The sequence below is a fragment of the Paramacrobiotus metropolitanus genome, unplaced genomic scaffold (assembly GCF_019649055.1).
Source record: "Paramacrobiotus metropolitanus isolate TYO unplaced genomic scaffold, Prichtersi_v1.0 Parri_scaffold0000072, whole genome shotgun sequence".
Lineage (NCBI taxonomy): Eukaryota > Metazoa > Tardigrada > Eutardigrada > Parachela > Macrobiotidae > Paramacrobiotus > Paramacrobiotus metropolitanus.
In genome coordinates this window covers 57,186-75,976 of record NW_026570292.1, presented here as the reverse complement: position 1 = coordinate 75,976, position 18,791 = coordinate 57,186, and the positions used below count along the sequence as shown (strand labels likewise).

The 18,791-nt window shown below is 40.9% G+C and overlaps 2 protein-coding genes across 2 annotated transcripts; both read right to left on the bottom strand.

Annotated features, from left to right (window-relative positions):
- Positions 1-9,230: 9,230 nt before the first annotated feature.
- LOC129594853 (probable G-protein coupled receptor B0563.6) lies at positions 9,231-12,314 on the bottom strand. Its single transcript, XM_055491705.1, has 5 exons — positions 12,235-12,314; positions 11,648-11,815; positions 11,169-11,312; positions 10,140-10,374; positions 9,231-9,881 (listed from the first exon to the last, which is right to left on the bottom strand). Exons 1-5 carry the CDS (start codon positions 12,312-12,314, stop codon positions 9,366-9,368), a joined length of 1,143 nt encoding a protein of 380 aa, XP_055347680.1. The 3' UTR covers positions 9,231-9,365.
- Positions 12,315-15,624: 3,310 nt separating this feature from the next.
- Positions 15,625-17,942, bottom strand: LOC129594936 (probable G-protein coupled receptor B0563.6). Its single transcript, XM_055491801.1, has 4 exons — positions 17,227-17,942; positions 16,905-17,048; positions 16,564-16,798; positions 15,625-16,234 (listed from the first exon to the last, which is right to left on the bottom strand). The coding sequence occupies exons 1-4, from the start codon at positions 17,517-17,519 to the stop codon at positions 15,716-15,718; spliced, it is 1,191 nt and encodes a 396-aa protein (XP_055347776.1). The 5' UTR covers positions 17,520-17,942; the 3' UTR covers positions 15,625-15,715.
- Between the last annotated feature and the right edge of the window lie 849 nt (positions 17,943-18,791).

Below are 18,791 nucleotides of genomic sequence, written 5' to 3'. Positions count from 1 at the left end.
GTTGGCATAAGAGCAGCAATGCAGTTTTCGCCGAAACTAATACCAATGTAATGTAATTCCACACTTTAAACTAGGCCGGTCGGTGCCTTCTTCTTTCTGTTGGCAGCTGCAGCGTTTGTAATACATAGGTACTTAGAATTTTTCCACCAGTTCCCGATGGATTCGTTTTTTGCAGACTGTAGGAGCATTACTGTGCCGATATATTGAATAAAGTAAATTATGTAGAATATACATACACGCTGTATGAGTACTGAAATTTATCGTTAGTAAAGCTGCTTTAAAGCTGCTTTAATTCAGACTGGGGGTACAAAAATCACAATTTTTCTATCAAAATAAAGATATATCGATATATACTGCACGTATAATTTCACTGTCAGACTGTCTCTTACTGTGCTCTGAAGCCAACCAGCTTATACAATGTACGACAAAATCTGTGTGAATTAAATTTTACAAACTAATACGTGTTCGGTGTTATACTGTGAAATATTCCGTGTTCGGTATTAGACTGAAGCTGATATATATAGTAATATTATTAAAATTTAAAAGTATGCTCTGTGCATAGTTAGGAAAAGCGTTTAAACCTGAATTACCCATGTTAAATGTTTTTATACTTTGGGCGCATTGTACTCGTATTTAAACGGACAGCAAACGTATGAGTATGCTGGAAGTGGAGAAAATGGTGAACTGGCATTGTCGGCCTTCGCGGAGGCATTATAATAAATTATACCGGTTTTGACATCATACCCTCGAAACAAAGACTGACAAACCTGTATTGATTTTGGGTAAGTCTAGTAATAACGTCATCGGAAGTTCCCCAGAAGCAATGTCACACCGGAAGTTGGCCCATCGTTTTCGCTGCAGCAGTGCAGAAGTAATCACACCCTAAATGAACGTGTTTAGGTAAAAGCAAAGTGCTTCACGATTTTGTCAACAGATTCAATTGAGCGATTCAGTTATTTTACTTCTGTAAAGCGTAATAAGAGTATTATATCCGTCTAAACAGCTGGTGTTTTCAGTATTGATTGTACGGGATAACTGTGATATACGTAAGGTAAGGAGAGCTGTGTGTCAATAATCGCTTAATTACAAGGTAACACAGGTAGTAGTAAGTAATTAAGATTAACGATTGATGTGTGTGCAACTGTGAACGTTTCGTTTTCAACGCAGTGTGTTCAGGTCAAAGTGTATCGACTGTTGAGTATTTGAGTATGTCGCAAGAGAAGCGGCCCGAACAAACGTCTGAAGAGAAGCATTCCGAAGAAATGCCTGCAGAGACGTCTCCGGATACAGTGCAAAACGCCGAGGTCGTCCTCCACATGTTACATGCGGACGAAGCCAGAAAAGCTGGATGGGAGGACAAGTACGAGGCGCCAGTAAACCACGACGGCAGAGATGCTTATGCGGTTGGCGTGTACGCCAACCTTTCCGCCGACAGAAAGCACGAACTGCTGGACCAGAATGTTGGTAATCCTTGTGGCAAGCTGGAGAAGCTCAGTGATCGCGAGCCAAGATGAATAGACGGCAAGAAACCGTCTGGCCATAAGCAGAACAGCAGCCAGTAGGTCTGCGTTACTGTATTTTGCTGGATTTAATATTCGACCAGTTTTGCGGAGAAATGCTATGTAGCCCGTTTAGTGGATGGTTTTTTGATGGAGTACTAGTGTACTACTAAATCTCTATCGTTTGCTGGGACATTCTTCACTTTTCTTTGTACGTATCTGTCAGCGGTTTTATTTGAAATAATCTTATGCTTTCGCTTGGATAAGCTTTCTGCTCCACAAAATCTTGGCTTGCCAATCGTGGTAGTAGTCAAGCTGCAAAATAAATCGTTTAGGTGCAATATTTTAACTTTTACACAGGTACAGTAGTGGTACTAGGAAGTAAGAGGTCAGTCCTGGGAACGACGCCAGCCTCGGCTAATTTAGATCAAATGTTCTCTGTAATTCGGCCGCATGTCTCCGCTGTCTTTTGATGCTGTGCGACGCTTGTGTGCGTTTGGATGTTTAAACTGGCGTAGAATACATTTGACAAGTTAAAAAAAAATGCCCATGTAGAGGTCAGTTATACAAACTGTACCATGGATACAACGTACAGATGTACTGTACTTATAATAACATAAAATTAATTATCTATAGTCGTTTACTTTTGTAGCAAACTTGTGACTGTATTATATCGCCAGTACTGATTAATGCAAACATAACTATTGTAGCTCTCGATGTTTCGATGCTCGTGCATTGTGTATTGTATTTAACATTTAAACAAGCCTAAAATCGTATTATATACATACTGTAGATTTCGAAAGTAAGTCAAGTCAAAGTAATAAGTCAGGGAAAACTGCGAAAATAAATGTCCAACAAAATCAAATGCGAAATTAAACACAAGTACAAAGTGCATATATATGTACGTCAAAATTCGAAAGCATTACAGAATCGGATTATCGATACTTCTATATTATTGTTCCCTGGTTCTATTACTGTACACACAAACAATGCAATACACAAAGGGGGGTGCTTTATTATTTACTGACAAACACACCCGCGTACAAGCGGGAACAACCTCCAAACCCCCAAGAGCAGAACAAAACAACACAGCAGGTAGATGTATGGGTTGCCGAAAATTCCGAGATGAAGCGCAGTTCCGATTGCGAACTGCTGGAACAACCGTAACGTGGATACTTCGCGCAGGGTAACGGGCAGGAAATCCAAAAGCCGTTAACCTACTGTACTAAGTTACTAACACACAGTCAAAACTGTGTCAAAACAAATTGCATGCAGCTGCTAATTGAAAGGTCACGACAAACATTTAATTCCATCATACCGCCACCGCATATATTCAAAATTATTGTAAAACGGCAAGCTGAAATGTTATGAAAACAATTTTGTGCTGGTAGCAGCTGCATTACGCGGAAATTATAGTGAACGCCTGATAACAGCTATTTTTGCGTACATGCGAAGCCGGTGGTGTCATGCCAAACTGCTCTAATCCAGAGCATATTTAGTTGACTTGAAAATAACGATACCAGTACTCATTAATGCAAAGACATTTATTCGCGCAGGCATGAGAAATAAATCCAGCACATTAGTAACCAATGATCATGTGGGTTTCAATTTTTGCTGAAAACATGTAAAATTAAAAGAAAACGCAGAAAGGTTAAGCGGTGGATAATAAATAAAAATAACGTTAACAACTTTCAAAATCACCTTAAGAACACCGATTGGTTGTCTGTTTTCCAGAAATGCGACTGCAATGATCGAGCAGTGACCTTTGAAAGAATTTTCTTGAAGCCGCAAATTTGTATTTTGAATACCGTACTGTAGTTACTCGGACAAGTGCGACCAGATATCCCATTCGCATACGAAAAGTGATCAAATCTCGTGAAAAGAGCTTTTCGTGCTTATCGCAAATCTAAGTCTTCACTAAAAGAAGCGTGTAAAGCAAAATTGAAGGCGGTTTCTAAAAGTGTGAAAGTTTAATTAAACAATTTGAGACGTTAAAGCTTACTGATATTGCGTATTCGCATCGCAATAACCCGGCTAAATTTTGGAAATATGTAAAGTCGACCTCAAATCGAAGTAGCATGCCCCCGTTGAAAAAAGCCTGATGGCTGCACAGCTGTCACTGAACTTGACAAAGCGAATGTTTTGAATGAGCAGTACAGGGACTCCAGTCTGTTTGCAATGCTCACTGCAACGATTCTGGTTCTAGTATAATCTGCGGTAACAATGATATCTGGGAAATAACTGAACTACTGGTGCTCGAGCAATTAGCAAAATTATCAGCAAAACATCTAGCGGTAAATTCATCATTAACAATTTGCTATTAATTACTGCTGGAAATTCCATCACAAAGCCTCTTAAACTGATTTTGAGGCCGCGCTAAACGAAGGAGTGTTTCCTGACGTTTGAAACAGTCATTCATAACTCCCGTCCCCAAGTCGTCGTCTGACCCTCAGCTGCCGGCAAGCTACCGGCCTATATCCATGCTCCATCCTGTGTCAAAGTTTTTGAGCGATGCTTAGACCAGCTGATCCGTGAATTTTCGAATGCAACAAAGCGCTACTAAATCACCAGTTCGCTTACCGCAAAAAAAATGTCCACTGAACTTCAGCTGTTTATTTTTACTAAAGAAATTTCTGATTTTATTTCAAACGGATTTGAAGTAGACGCAATTTTTCTTGATTGCTCGAAGGCGTTTGATAAACTGTCACACGAGTCAATTGTTAAGGCCCTTGTAAAATTAAATTTACCTAGCCAAATCGTACATCTGATTTATGACTATCTGAAGCGGCGACTACAGTGTAACAGTCGAAGATGCAGTGTCCGACACGCTGTCCGTTATCAGCGGTGTTCCTCAAGGGTCTGTTTTAGGCCCTCCTTGTTTATTTGTGTTCTTAATTTTATTCTGTCTGTGTTAAAAACGGCAGCAAAGTGTATTTATTTGCTGATGATATTGTCATCCTTCGCCCTGTTACGAAAGATAGTGATCCCGTACTGCTGCAGGAAGATGTTTCGTGCGTAAATGATTGGCTCAACGGTAACTGCCTTTATCTCAACGCAGCAAAATCTGTTCATGTTTGTTTTTCCGCCAAACGGAACATTCAGACCTCTAACACTTACTATATTAACGGCAAATATACCAACAAGCAAGTCGGTAAAGTACTTAGGCGTTTTTGTAGATCGAAAACTTTCCTGGAAGGTAAACAGTGAGAAACTTTGCTGAAATGTAACAGTAGATTAAGTTGCATAAATCGGCTATTTAAATACTTTCATTCAGGTGCAAGAATTAAATTATTCGAAGCTTTGGTTTTATCAGTGATCGACTACTGTGCCTCCTGCGTTCACCCAGTGCTAAAACGTCCAGCGATACGGTAGAAAAGTGCCAAAACGTTTTACGAAAACCTTGCAACTAGGAAATGACCTGGCAAACTACGAAGCACGTCTGAAAGAGCTGCAGTGGGATAGTTTAAAATTACGTCGCATTAAGAAAGCGCTGATTTTTATTTACAAACTGAAGTTTGGCAAAGTGCCTTTAGGTGACCTTTGCATTATTCCTTTTGTTAGTTCAGTTGCTGCCCTTGAATCTATTGCAGGTAACACTCGGCATCACGTTCGGTTGACTCAGCATCCATTTCCGATATCACCGGCACCAACGTCTATTTGCGGTACAACGGTGACCGCCGTCCATGGATCGCACCTAAACGAACTGACTACCCTGTGGAACGAACTGTCTTTTCCTGTGGAATCCTATCAGTCAGCATCCACGTTCCAGGCTGAATTGGATCGGGTTGACTGGGACGACCTTGCATGGATTAAGAAACATCCTTTGTTTGTTAAAGATACTTAAATTTTTTAGCTTTTGTTACATAACTCGTTGAATTTCAAATCGTACGAATACGTAGTTTCGATGCTTGTACTTTTGTTTTCCTTAATTAGTGCACCATAAGCTCTTAAATTCGCATCCTTGGTTGCTGTCATGATATCACGCTTTTTGTTTTCTCTACTTATTTAGAATTTTCTGTCTTAGCTTAAAAGGAGGCGAAGCCTCGTAGCAAAGGACAATAAACCAGTTATTATTATTACATTAATTCTGCTTTCATTATTCTGGCATCCCTTCACTGCTGACACATAAAGAGGTCTTTCTCTGCGAGAGTAAGCGGGAGTTGTCCCACTTACCAGAGAGAAGCCTGTAAAAACAGGGTTTGCCTCTCATGTCAAATCACACAACAAAGCAAAAATCCTGCTAACTTGCATTCAGAATAAGCGATAAGACATAATGCGTCGCCGAAGCAATGCAACAATGCGTCGCCGAAGCAATGCAATAATTAAACTTTCAGAAACACAAGACAATCGTTTGCAGACACACTGCAAATTACAATATGCGCTACTAGCGCTCAATAATACCATGACCCAGTAATGAAATTTCTGGTCAAACCACTATACAAGAGCAAAATAAAAGGGCGACGCAGACCCGTTGAGTCTGTGCTGCCAATTCCGAGTAAGACAAGTTAAATTAATTATTATCGTCAGGAGGGCTTGCGTCTCCGGCGTCTCGGTGGTCATGATAGCCATGTCCGCGTTTCCCGCATTCGCCACACACGTGCGAATAATGACAGGAAGCAGCCGAGCGAGAGCAGTTGCCTTCTTGAAAGGCAAAGCAACAAAGCAAACTTGTAGCGGCCCATTTTGGCGCCGCTGCGTCGCGAAAAGAGCTGACCTTTATCGTATTTACCTTCACCATACTCTGTTCGGCGATTAATCGCATGCAAATGCTTAGAACTGATAGTATTTCGTGCTTGGTAGTCGCATAACGAAAACCCTTCATTTTCAGCGGAATGTCGAAAATCGGTGTCGAATTCAAGCACAGCATCATCCGTAAAATTACAACGCATAGAAGCCAAATACTCATTATATTCGAGATGCTCCAGGAGCGTCTCTGCATACTGCCCAGACACAGTTTTGCACAATTTAACTGCTGTGCGCCAACTATGAACAGAAAACTCGTCGAGTGAAAGATCAAGAGGAGAAACGTGCTTGCTTTTCGACCCTGGTTTAGGAGCACGCTAGCTCGTGCGGCCTCTGCAGTTTACGTGCTTCCGTTGGGAAACAGTTAAAACTTTTGGCCATAAATTCTGACTTATCACCTTCAATTGAAATGACAGAAACAGGGCGGTCTAAGCATGATGGCTTCAGATTATCATACTCAACCGCGGTACCACTGCTGCGGGAAGATTGACCGCTTTGCGGTCGAAGTGACCATGACCTCGAAGTGTCGAAAATCATTTCAAATCCCGATCGTTGCCGGACGCAGTGCCAAGCGTGAGCGCATACACTGCGAACGGCTGCTATATCTCGTACCATATACCGCACGCTGACCATCAGAATACTAACAGACCGAACAGACCACTGCGTTCCGCCCACCGTCACCAGGTCAATAATATACAGATTATTGCCATAATCTTTCCCGATATGGATTTGCCGATTACCCTCGATAACAGTACTAGTATCTGCAAGGGTGTGCTAATTAAAATAAGTACTTACTCGCGCTGTACTCGTACTGTATCTCGTTCTCTTTTATAATCGGGATAAATTCTACATTATGTTGATATTTTTTTAATTAGCCGAAATTTTTTATTAGAGTTATTATTATTATTATTATTATTATTATTATTATTATTATTATTATTTATTATTATTATTGGTTGGCTATTATTATTATTATTATTATTATTATTATTATTATTATTATTATTATTATTACATATTATTATTATTATTATTATTATTATTACATTATTATTACTATTATTATTATTATTATTATTATTATTGTTATTATTATTATTATTATTATTATTATTATTACTATTATTATTATTATTATTATTATTATTATTATTATTATTAGCTATTATTATTATTATTATTATTATTATTATTATTATTATTATTATTGCTTACGTATTATTATTATTATTATTATTATTATTATTATTATTATTATTATTATTATTATTACTATTATTATTATTGTTATTATTATTATTATTATTATTATTATTATTATTATTATTATTATTATTATTACGGCACAAGAGCAGACAACCCCAAAGGGACTTCAAGTCTGGTCGAACAAAAACAATTTCCTGCTAACAAAAACATTTAGGACAGATTAACAGATCTGAGTACAAATTTGAAAGAAGGTACAGAACTGGCTTCGAGAATTTTAGGATTGACAGCAAGAATTTTATCAAGAAGACGCTTTAGCCGCATTTCCATAGTCCACCCTCCGATAACGTACATTGTTAAACGTACATGAGCAGGGAAACGAATGCACCCATCCTATTTTTTGAGAGAAGTCGATTCACTTTGAACTAGAATTCTTGTTTTCTCATTCTTACAAATTTGCGGTAAGCGATTTCTGTTTTGGAGGTAACTCGGTCACGTCTCGGTGTAACCCAAAATAGGGTTACAACCCAAAATGCACAATTGTAACCCAAATGAACTAATTTCACTCGCAATCCTGTCCTTGTACGTGTTGCAAACAGTGCGATTACCGAGGTACAGTATGCACTCTGTATGTGTTCATTAATGAAGCAGGAGAACTTTAGAAGTTAGTCAATTAACAGCTAGTAAACTTTATTTGGCAAAGGCCATCAGTGTTATAAAAAAGTGCATTCGCGTAATACGATTTATTGGCAATAGCCACCCAAATAGCAATAAATGCAAGCGCTGGTACACTGGATAGTTAAAAATTAAACATTAAAAAAACAACCAAAATCCTTATCCTCTCTCGGATTAAAAGGCAGTACTCAAAACAGCCGTAGCATTTCCTTTAACAACAGCTAAACTAAAACGCTGCTTGAGAAAAGCAGTAGAACGCGCCGCCCGTTATGTCACGAATCTTGCGGCCCATGAAATGCAGCATTTCACTGAAGGCAGGGCCAAAACTCCCAGTGTCTCAATAACCAGGGGATAAAAGAGGTAACCGTATTCCAAAAAGTAATATGTGGCGGAATTTTCGCCAGTTTGGACACACTTCCGGATTTCTTCGAGCTTGCGGTGACGTGGGAATCCGCAACAGTACTACCAACTTATTTACATCCCAAACAAGCGGTCTGCCTTAAGCGAACTGGTATCAGCGTCATTCCGTCAGGTCTTTTCCCGTCTGTGCTGGATAGTCCATTCGGTTCCAGCTGACAAGGAAAACCAGCGCTTTCGCAACAATTCTTGGCGATGCTGTTCATTTCTTTATGCCGCGCCCATCGTCCTTTGGTTGATTTGTTGCATGATAGCCCATGGTGACCATTGGTTTCAACTTGCGTACCGCACGCGATGCAATTGTGTGCCACCACTACCGGTAATCCATTCGCGTAATACTACTTAAAATGATACAAATTTAAACAGCCAAAATCGTTATCGCCATCAAAAATCCATGGTCGCGTATTCAAGGTGCCCAAACAGCAGCAGCATTTCCTTTCACTACAGCTAGACTAAATCTCTGCTTCAAAAATGCAGTACAACGAGGTTCCCTTGTCACTTCGCGAATCTTTCTGTCAGCGAAACGAATAAGCTCCATAAAATCACAGCCAAATGTGCCAAAGGTTTCGACTGCCAGGGGAAAACAGATAACCCATCCTTTCCACGTAGGCGTATTTACGGCGTTTATTGACTTCGGCCAAATGTGCAACATTACCGGATGCGCTCGCACTTGCGGCTACCGTGTCCCAGGATGTAGCGTCTCATACCCTAGCGCCTTACCATCCCGTACCGGGACGAAGGTCAATGTTCAGTTTATATGTTTGCCTATTAAATCCCCGTCCCGTGCAAGGCTTGCACCACAAATGCAAGAGCACCTTAACAGTAACACTAGCTTTTCAAGGCGGGTCGACTCTTGAATTTCTCTTTCACGTTCTGTGGCACACCAGATCGATGCTGGTTGCAGCTCCAGCTATTTTTGGCCAATGTACCCCATCTCCTCCTTAGCCACATTGGGCACGTTACTCCACCGAACAGTCGCCTGAACTGCACCCGGTAATTCTCGCTGGCAGTTAAGTACAGGAAAAAATTAACGGAGTAATTGGTCAGGATAGCCACGGTGCAAAACGGCGTTGCGAACAATTTAGCTGATTTCTCAAAGTGGTAGACATTGTACGTTTCGGCTATTTCCAAGAATCTGAATACCATGGTGGGGGACAAAGTAATCAGGTAGAAGAACACACTGCCCAGCAGTAGGTAGTTGCTGGTCTTAGAACGCTTGGCAGAGGTCTTTCCTTGGGCGGTCCGTTGTTGACCTATATCGGACCGTTGTTGACGGTATAGAGCGTTGATAGCGAGTACGTTAATGCACAGAAGCCCGAAGAATTTCACAAAAGTTGCGGCCACCTATAATCGTCCAAACAGTATATGAAACCGAAATAAGCGATGAGACATGCAAAAACTAAATAGATTTACTATCGAATTTATATATACATACGACCGTATCGTTATTATAGGCGAATTGTTTTGCGAAATTATCACAAGAAGTTCAGAGTTAGCTGAACAGAAATGAAGTTAAGAGTTCTTGTTAACTGATAGTCCTGCATTACATTTTTCAGTACAGATACGTATCGATCACCATTAAAGGTCTATATGTTCTTGGACCTCTGCGATATTTTGCGACTCCGTCCACTGTTTTAACCAAGTTGGCAACATCGCGGGTGTCAGGTTGTAGCGCCACAGATACCATTCACGAAGAATACTGCCAGAATTGAAGACTATGGAGAACAACAGCAACAGCACGATGACAACCTGCGCGGTTGTGGCACGCTTAGCCCGTTTAAAGGTGAATGGTCGGGAGATGGCCAACAAGCGTTCCAAGGAAAAGGCAATTAACACCCTGTGTTACAACAGTGAACTTTAAATTTTTAGTAACCCAAATTAACCGACGCCGTTACCAACGTAAGACTAAGTACTCGTAGTTATAATAAGTATGTAGTACCATAATATTACTAAACACAGTGTAATCGATTAACATGACGTCACGGCAGCGTTGTGCGTGGCAATTGCATTTGGCTTTCGAAACTCCCCAACATACAATACATGGCTCAAATGGAGGAAAATTGTTTGGAAGGTGGTTGGCTAGTAAAAAAGTTATCAGGAAACGAAAAGTTTGCGATTTATGTGATTCGGTTTAGCAATGAGGTCTATGAGGCTGTTTGCCATAGACCTCTACGATGAACAAAAATATTGATTTTTCATTGTGATCAAAACAAAACAATTAAAAATGTAATCACTTAATCAAAACAAAACATCCAGAACTCTAATCAGTCAATTAAAACAACCAAACAGTTAGATTTTGATCAACTGAAGTAGTTTTGTTTAGCATTGATGTCTATAGCAAGCTGCCTCGTAGACCTCAATGCTAAACGAGAAATACATAATCGCAAAGTTTTCGCTTTCTTGATAACTTTCTACTCGCCAGCTTTCGCATTGACAAACTTAAAATTTTTTCCTCCATTTTTTGAGCCATAGTACGAACAAGTTGTATGAATTTGAGAGTTTTGAAAGATACCAAACCCGCAGGGTTGCTCACTCCGACGCATGGTGCAGGTTATCTACCGTGACGTCATCGTACACGGTGCAAGCTCGATTGGATACCTGTCAGTTTAGTAATATTATGGTAGTACGTACCAGTCACACATATGAACGAAGATGTCTTGGATCAAAATTATGTGCGGCAGCACCGCTGACAAAATAGCGAAATTTTTTTTGTTATAGTAGGGAAGATGGAAGATGACACTGGTGTTCCAGAGATATGGTGGAAGGAACATCCACCTGATTTAGCAAAAAAACATGTTTTAGATTAGCATTTCGAAAATATTGTACCAGTCAGTAGTCACGGATGCATGCGTACTGTCTGGATAATAAAACGATGCTTTAGATTTTAAAATATGTCCAGTCGAATTGCTTATTCAGCGTTTCGAGAATGCAGCAATCTGCTCAGTTTGGAAAGGACGCAAGGTATGCTCATGGTATGTTGGCAGAACTGATGTAGAAGTATATGACATGGTGAACCGCTCGAAGATTACATTGTAAGCGGAAAAATTGCAAGACCAGTTTTTAAGGAAATATACCTCTATATATTTTGAGAGGTTACGTGGCATGCTTACAATACAACCAAATCGGCAACGGCTGCGGCGATCATGTACAAATTCGTGGTCGTTTGCCGTTTGGCGGAGATCAGCAAAATTAAATTCAGCACGTTGCCGATAGTGCAAGCCGCTAACAACACCGGGTATAAAGTGATGAACACCAAATTTGCTTGATCTCGCTGCGCCCTGTGAAATTTCCAGACCACGGAACGCTTCGACGCCACGCCTGAGGATCGTCGTCCAGGAAGGCGTTTTGCGTTCCCACGGAAAAATTATACATCGTGTTAATTTCAACTGAATCGCTTGCGTTCATGAATCATGAGTATTGTATGTACACAGCATTTAAGAGCATTCAAATGTATCCAGCCAATTTCTGCAATAACGTTTCCAAAAGACAGCGGACACGGCTTCTATCCCGTTAAAACAAAACATCACATGACGTTCAGGAAAGCTCATTAATAATGCATGGCAGTAATTTTATCCATCGGTTGGATGTGTGCATACAAAATAGAAATTAACGTTTTCGAAGGCCATTGCGTCCAGGTAATGTGGACCAACATAAAGCGTAAATGGGTAACATAAAGCTTAAAAGAGAAATGACTAACCAGTGCCCAACACAGATGCACATCAAGCCATAGAGTTTAAAGGGCGATGACGCGGAGGATTCAGCTTGGAAGTCGGACATATACCAAAACATTACTTTTCTAACAGGGGATGAACGGCTAGTTCACCCCTGCGCACAGAAACGAAACGGAAACTGAACGCCAACACACTGCACACTTTATCTCTCTCTCATACAACATCAAAGGCCACCGCATAACCTGCTGCGCGGCAAAAAGGAAAAAGCATCCAGCTCAGACGACGAAATCTAGCAACTCAAGAATCTACCAGATTTAGAATCTGGTAGATAGAGAAAAACACGGCAAAAACAGCAAAACAACCTAGCAGCCGCCTGTGCGCGGGTGAACGGAGAGGCCACTCCTCCTTACACTTTGCAACGCGAGCAGTTTATTATATAATTTCTGGAAAACGTAAGTGGTTGCACGCCTTACACAGTTTGCATTGGTTATTTTTGACGTAAAAAGGAAACGGTAAAATTAAAATGGCAGCATAAACGCAGATAAATTTTTGTTCCTAATTTAGAAATGGACTGCAACACATAATATTTACTCAATAATATACGTACGGACAATAGGAGCGCCGCTATCAACTTTTCTGAGTAGTTAAATCCTTGTAGCATCGGATGTGGCAACCATGTTTCACGAAAGTTGCAACCGGTAATTAAAGCACATGGAAAGAACGCTCTGTCGCACCGGTAGATAACATGAAAGTGGTGCTCGCAATGCAGGTACCTAACCAAGAAAAATTAGGACAGCTGTGAATTAAAGGTTTATAGGAACGCTGCAGTGCATAATCACCATCCAAGCTAGAAAATTTGAATAATATTTCTAAGTAATTTGGTGCTGCATTGTGCCAAGAGGGTAAGATTAATCTGCTTCGAGAAATGGTTCCTTTCTCCAGAATCCTGAACGTGATGCCTGGGTACATAATTAGTGGGCGCACGGAAGGTTATTACTTCCGGACTGTACTGGAAATTAAAGTTAGCTGCCGTTGGGCGCTTTTGCTTTATTTTTGTTTTCTGTGATAATGTTGTGTAAGTCTGCAAGACGCCCGTCATCTGTAGGTACATTGCGGAGACCTTATTATACGCCACTTCAAGACCTTACAGCTTCAAGGGCGTACTATAGTGCGGATGTATGCCGAAACCAGCGGAACGTGATGATCTCTAATCGGTCTTGATTGGTTGTTATTTACTTGTTTCAGAGTCGGAAAGGAGAAGCTCGTATTAGACATGAAGTAGTGAAATGTCGAACAATTATGGCTCTGTCAACCTGACCTACAAGGGAAATTATTTTCGGTATCTCCACTGCAAGACTGCCTTACAGTAAGGGTTTCAAATATGGGTGAGACTATAGGCGCCCCTTTCACCCCAGTTTGCTACAGGCACCCCCTTTTTGCACCCCTTTTCTATACATATATAAATCTCGCACCCCCGTGTTTTCCTCGGACTATAGGCACCTGTTTCCTGTTCTCCGTTTTTTTCCCAGAAGCCTAACAAAGATTTTCTAACAGGTTTTTTGGTTGACAAAGATTTTTTTGACGATCTGACATGACTAGGTCATTTACATACAAATGCGTACTAGGCACTTCATCCGACAATGTGCCGGTTTGACTGATTTGAAAATGATTTGGCTGCTTTAGTGCTTCAATAATTTTTCTGGCATTCCTGAGGTTATGGTGGTAATGATTGTGACCTTTTGGGGTACGGACATCACGATATTTATAAACGCCCCCGGCATCTTTCTTATGAATTTCGTTTAGTGTATGATTGAACATCCTTTGTTCTGTTCTTTTTACCTCGCTCCACTTTATCATACTTGGTCGTGTACTGTTTCGTGTGCGACGGGGTGCACGAAAGAGGTGCCTATAGTCTAAGTGGGTGCGAAAGGATGGTGCCTATAGCCATTTCCTGTAAATATGCCGCGGATGAAAGCGATAATGTGATGATGATATTTTCTTATAAGGCATTTCCAGATCAGATAGCCGACGAAATACGTACTTCTGTAAGATTGATTATCTCACCTTCTGGTGCTATGATTATCTCGCCTTCTGGTAGTCTTGCGTAATGATCTCGTACTGTAACTGCAACTCGTTTATTCGGAAACTCTTATAACACGCTTTCAGGTCTATCGATATTATAGTCTACCATCTATCGTGCGGATTCCATAACAGGACTCACACACGCATCCAACTTTTAATCTCCTTATAAAATTCTAGGGAAAGCCGATCCCGCTTTTCTTAAGTAGCGCATTAGTTTAACGATAATGAAGGGAAGCACAGCTGCAGTTTTTCGAGCAAAAGTAAATAATTTGTTGAACGGAACGTTTTCGGCTGTTTTTGGAATATATTAGCGCTAGTAAAATTATCAGTGCTGTTGTACGCGAAGAAACAATTAAAAAATTGTATGTACATATGGAGTAACGATAAATTATCGATATGTACGTGCCGTCAATTAAGTCAACCAACAGCTGTGAATGCTTCCTTCAAACTGCGGTGTATTGTACTCCTGTTAAAATGTGCACAGCGTGCCTGAAGAGATGCCTCCTGAGAGCTTGCCGGAAGAGCAACCTGCCGTACAAAAACATCCTGGTTGTCCTGTATACGTATCATCCACGCAAAAGTTCCCGACGACAAAAAGCAGGAACTGTTGGCGGAGCGTGCGAGTAATCTTCCAAGACCTGGAGGTTCAGATAAGGTCGCTAATCGGGAGTCAAGAGAAAGCAAGAAACCGGCGGCGGATAAGTCAACCTAAGCCAATCTACTGGTCGTTCGCTTTACTGGCTAAACATTCGGTCATTGCCACCGTCCTCGTAATGGCGTGTCTCAGAATTTTTTTGTTTCGTTATACTACGTACCAAGTGTTTGCTTATGCTCTTGCACATGTTTTTGATGTGAAATCCAAATCACTTCCGTTTCCGTGAACAGTGTTTCGTTTCTCGTGTTTACGCTAATATTATGCTTCGGTAGACTATTGCCATTCGGCGCTATGATCTTGCAATTGCATCTCATAATTGCAACTTGCAACTGCTTTGCAGAATCTCTCGTCCTGGAATGCTGCTCTACAGTTACTCGGGCACAAGATAAGTATTAACCAAGTTAAATACTTCAGGCGATTTTCTGGTTTACTAATTTTTCTTTCAAATACACCGTATACAAAAAAAAAAAGATTCCGTGGTTAATAAAAAATAAGTGATAAAACAACAAGTGTTTGAATTCTTTTATATTTTTGATTTAATGACAGTGTTATTAGAAGGATTTGATACAAAGTTTCCACAACAAATGACAAGACACTTGCCAGTATTAGTCAGTACGCATATGGAATTTGGTGTCTTTATACGTACGTTAAAAATAATCATAACAAGCAGCTACAAATATTTACAGCATGAGTCCAGATAATGGAGTCAATATCTATACCGTGCAAGGCTTGCACAACAAATTCAGCTTTGCAAGAGAGCCTTAAGGCCCTTAACAGCTTTTCACAGTGGGCCGATTGTTGAATTGCTCTTTAAGGTTCCCATGCAGCCGGGATCGCTGCTGATTGCAGCTCCAACTGTTATCGGTCCCCATGCTCCAGTTTCTCTTTAGCCACACCGGACACATCACTCCACCGAATATCCGCATAAACTGCGCCCTATACTTCTCGCTGACAGTCAAGTACAGGAAAAAATTGACGGAATAATTAGTCAGCATAGCCACGTCGCAGAACGGGTTAACGAAGAGTCTAGCCGATTCATCAAAGTTGTAGACCTGGAAGGTGTCGGCTAGTTCCAAGAACTTGAATATCAAGACGGGGATCACAGTAATGAGATACAAGAACACGCTGCCCAGCAGTAGGTAGTTGCAGCTTTTAGACCGCTTGACTGAGGTCTTGGCTTGGGCGACCCGCTGCTGACCTATATCGGAGCGTTGTTGGCGGCGTAGAGCGTTAATAACGAGTACGTTGATGCCAAGGAGTCCGAAGAATTTCAGAAAAGATATGACCACCTGTAAGTGTCCCGGCCTTATAAGAAACCGAAAAAAGTGAGACATGCAAAAACCAAAAAGCGTTTGGTGCCGAATTTATATAAAACAGTAAAAATACTAAAGTTTGTCGTGCGATAAACGTTAAGTTAAAGATTAGCCAATATTTGAACTGAATTAGTATGAAATTAGAAATATAATTTTGTTTAAAGTAAGTACTTATAGTATTTTGTTTAGTATGAGTACGTCCGACCTATCGCTACTCGCTAGTACAGGCAAATTTAATTACGAAATACGGCTACTCTATGAGCGGCTTGACTCAGCAGTTTGTTTGCTTGTTCTTTTACTCGTACCTCTGCGACATTTTGCGTCTCCGCCCAGTGTTTCAGCCAAATTGGCAACGCCGCGGGTGTCAGCTGGTAGCGCCACAGATACCAGTTACTGACGAGATTGCCAGAATTGAAGACTATGGAGAACAACAGCAGCAGCACGATGACAATCCGCGCTGTCGTGGCACGTTGTACCCATTTAAAAGTGAGCGGTCGCGAGATGGCCAACAAGCGTTCCAAGGAAAAGGCAACCAACACCCTATGTCACAGAGGGGACATTAACATTTTTAGTGGTGACACAAAATAACCGGCGCCGTCAACAATGTTTTACATTCTCTTAGTTGTAATACATACGTAATACGTACCAATCACACATTTGAATGAAGATGTCTTGGATCGAAATCATGTGCGGCAGCACCGCTAACGTAGTAGCGTAATTTTTTTTGTTATAATAGGGAAGATGGAGGGTGGCGCTGGTGTTCCAGAGATATGGCGGAAAGAACACCCACCTGATTCAGTAAAAATTGGAATTACACAGCTTTGCGAAAATATTTTCGGCTAGAACTCTTCAAGCTTTGATAAGGTCAAATCTGAAAAAATAATGAATGGAAACGTCGAAAATTAAAACCAATTCTTAAGGCAACACATATACCGATACCGTATTCAAAGGTTACGTCACGTGCTTACAGTACAACTAAATCGGCAACGGCTACGGCGATCATGTACGAATTTGTGGTATTTTGCCGTTTGGCGGAGATCAGCACAATTAAATTCAGGACGTTGCCGATGGTACAAGCCGCTAATAAAACCGGGTATAAGGCAATGAACACGAAAGTTGCTTGAACTCGTTGCGCATAGGTGAAATTTCCAGACCATGGAACGCTTTGGCGCCATATATCCGGATCATAGGGGTTTTGCGCTTCCATGGAAAAATTGTGCACTATGCTAATTTTAAGCGAATCGTTTGCGTTGAAGAACATCGTTGTAAATGTATCCGGGATATTCCTGCAATAACGTTTGCCGCAGGGAAACAGACACCGCTTTTATCCCGTCCAAACAATCACAGCGTGGCGTTTATGATAGGTCACTGGTAATGCAAAGCAGGGATTTCTATCTACCGGTCGGATGTGCCGCGTGCGTAGACGAAACAGAGATTAATTTTTTTGACGGCCATTGCGTCCAGGTAATGTGTGCCAGCGTGAAGCATAAAGGGGATCTCTAACTTAGCGTAAAGAGAAGCGGCTGCGCCCAACGGAGGTATGCATCACGCCATGAAGTGGTCATTTACCAACACATTACTTTACAACACCAATAATTTATCCCGGTGATTTCTGGTAAACGCAAGTGGTTGCACAGTCGTGTCTCAGCGGGAAGTATCACTTTTGGAAACGTTAAATGGGTGCTTAAATAACAGCATTAACCCCGTTAACACGAATGAGATGTAAGTACTTACTACGCGCAGCCACAATCGCAAGATGAAAACAGCATTGAAACGTTACGAGTTGTGCCCAGTGACCCTGCTCCTAATAGTTTCTGACACTAATTCAAGGGTCACATTTACACAGTTCCGCTTATTTCAATATAAATATACAGTAAAAGCAGTAAAAATGGAATAGTAACACGATAACAATTTTCGGTCCTGATAACATTTTTCGTGCAGGAATTCACTTACAGAGTACAGACACTGACAACATAAAGATTAAAGCGTCGGTAATGACTCGCTATCGATTTTCTGATTGCTAGATGAATAGCATCGAATGGGGTAGCCATGTTTCACGAACGTTGCAGCCGATAATTAACACACACAATCCCTTAAAACGCATAATCCCTGTCGGTGCTGAAAAAATAATTCAGAGTAATTCCGTAGGCTGCGTTGTACCAGAAGGGTAAGATTATGCTGCTTTGAGAAACGCTTGTTTTCTCCAGAATCCTGTACGTGATCTATGGATACGTAACTGATGGACGCCTGCAAGCCGCAAATTAATAACATCCTGACTTTAATGGAAATCAACGCTGGATGCTTTTTCTTTATTTGTTGCTTCCGGGCTACTACGAGTACAGTTCAAGTCTGCAAGACATCAGTCATCTGTAATTGCAGAGACATAATTACATGTATACACCACTTTAAGATTTATTGCAGCTCCAAGGGCGTATAATAACGGATGTATCCCGAAACCAGCGGAACCAGTGGGACATGATGATCTTTAAACAGCCTTTATTGGTTGCTGTTTATTTGTTTTCCGGAGGCGGAA

Excerpts from the sequence above, each read along its gene's own strand:
- LOC129594853 (XM_055491705.1), bottom strand. The coding sequence starts at position 12,314 with ATGTCCGACTTCCAAGCTGAATCCTCCGCGTCATCGCCCTTTAAACTC. Across the intron at positions 11,313-11,647 it reads GTTGCCGATTTGGTTGTATT|GTGGATGTTCCTTCCACCAT; the intron begins GTAAGCATGCCA and ends TTGCTAAATCAG. Across the intron at positions 10,375-11,168 it reads TTCGTTCATATGTGTGACTG|GGTGTTAATTGCCTTTTCCT; the intron begins GTACGTACTACC and ends GTTGTAACACAG.
- LOC129594936 (XM_055491801.1), bottom strand. The coding sequence starts at position 17,519 with ATGTTCTTCAACGCAAACGATTCGCTTAAAATTAGCATAGTGCACAAT. Across the intron at positions 17,049-17,226 it reads GTTGCCGATTTAGTTGTACT|GTGGGTGTTCTTTCCGCCAT; the intron begins GTAAGCACGTGA and ends TTACTGAATCAG. Across the intron at positions 16,799-16,904 it reads TTCATTCAAATGTGTGATTG|GGTGTTGGTTGCCTTTTCCT; the intron begins GTACGTATTACG and ends TCTGTGACATAG.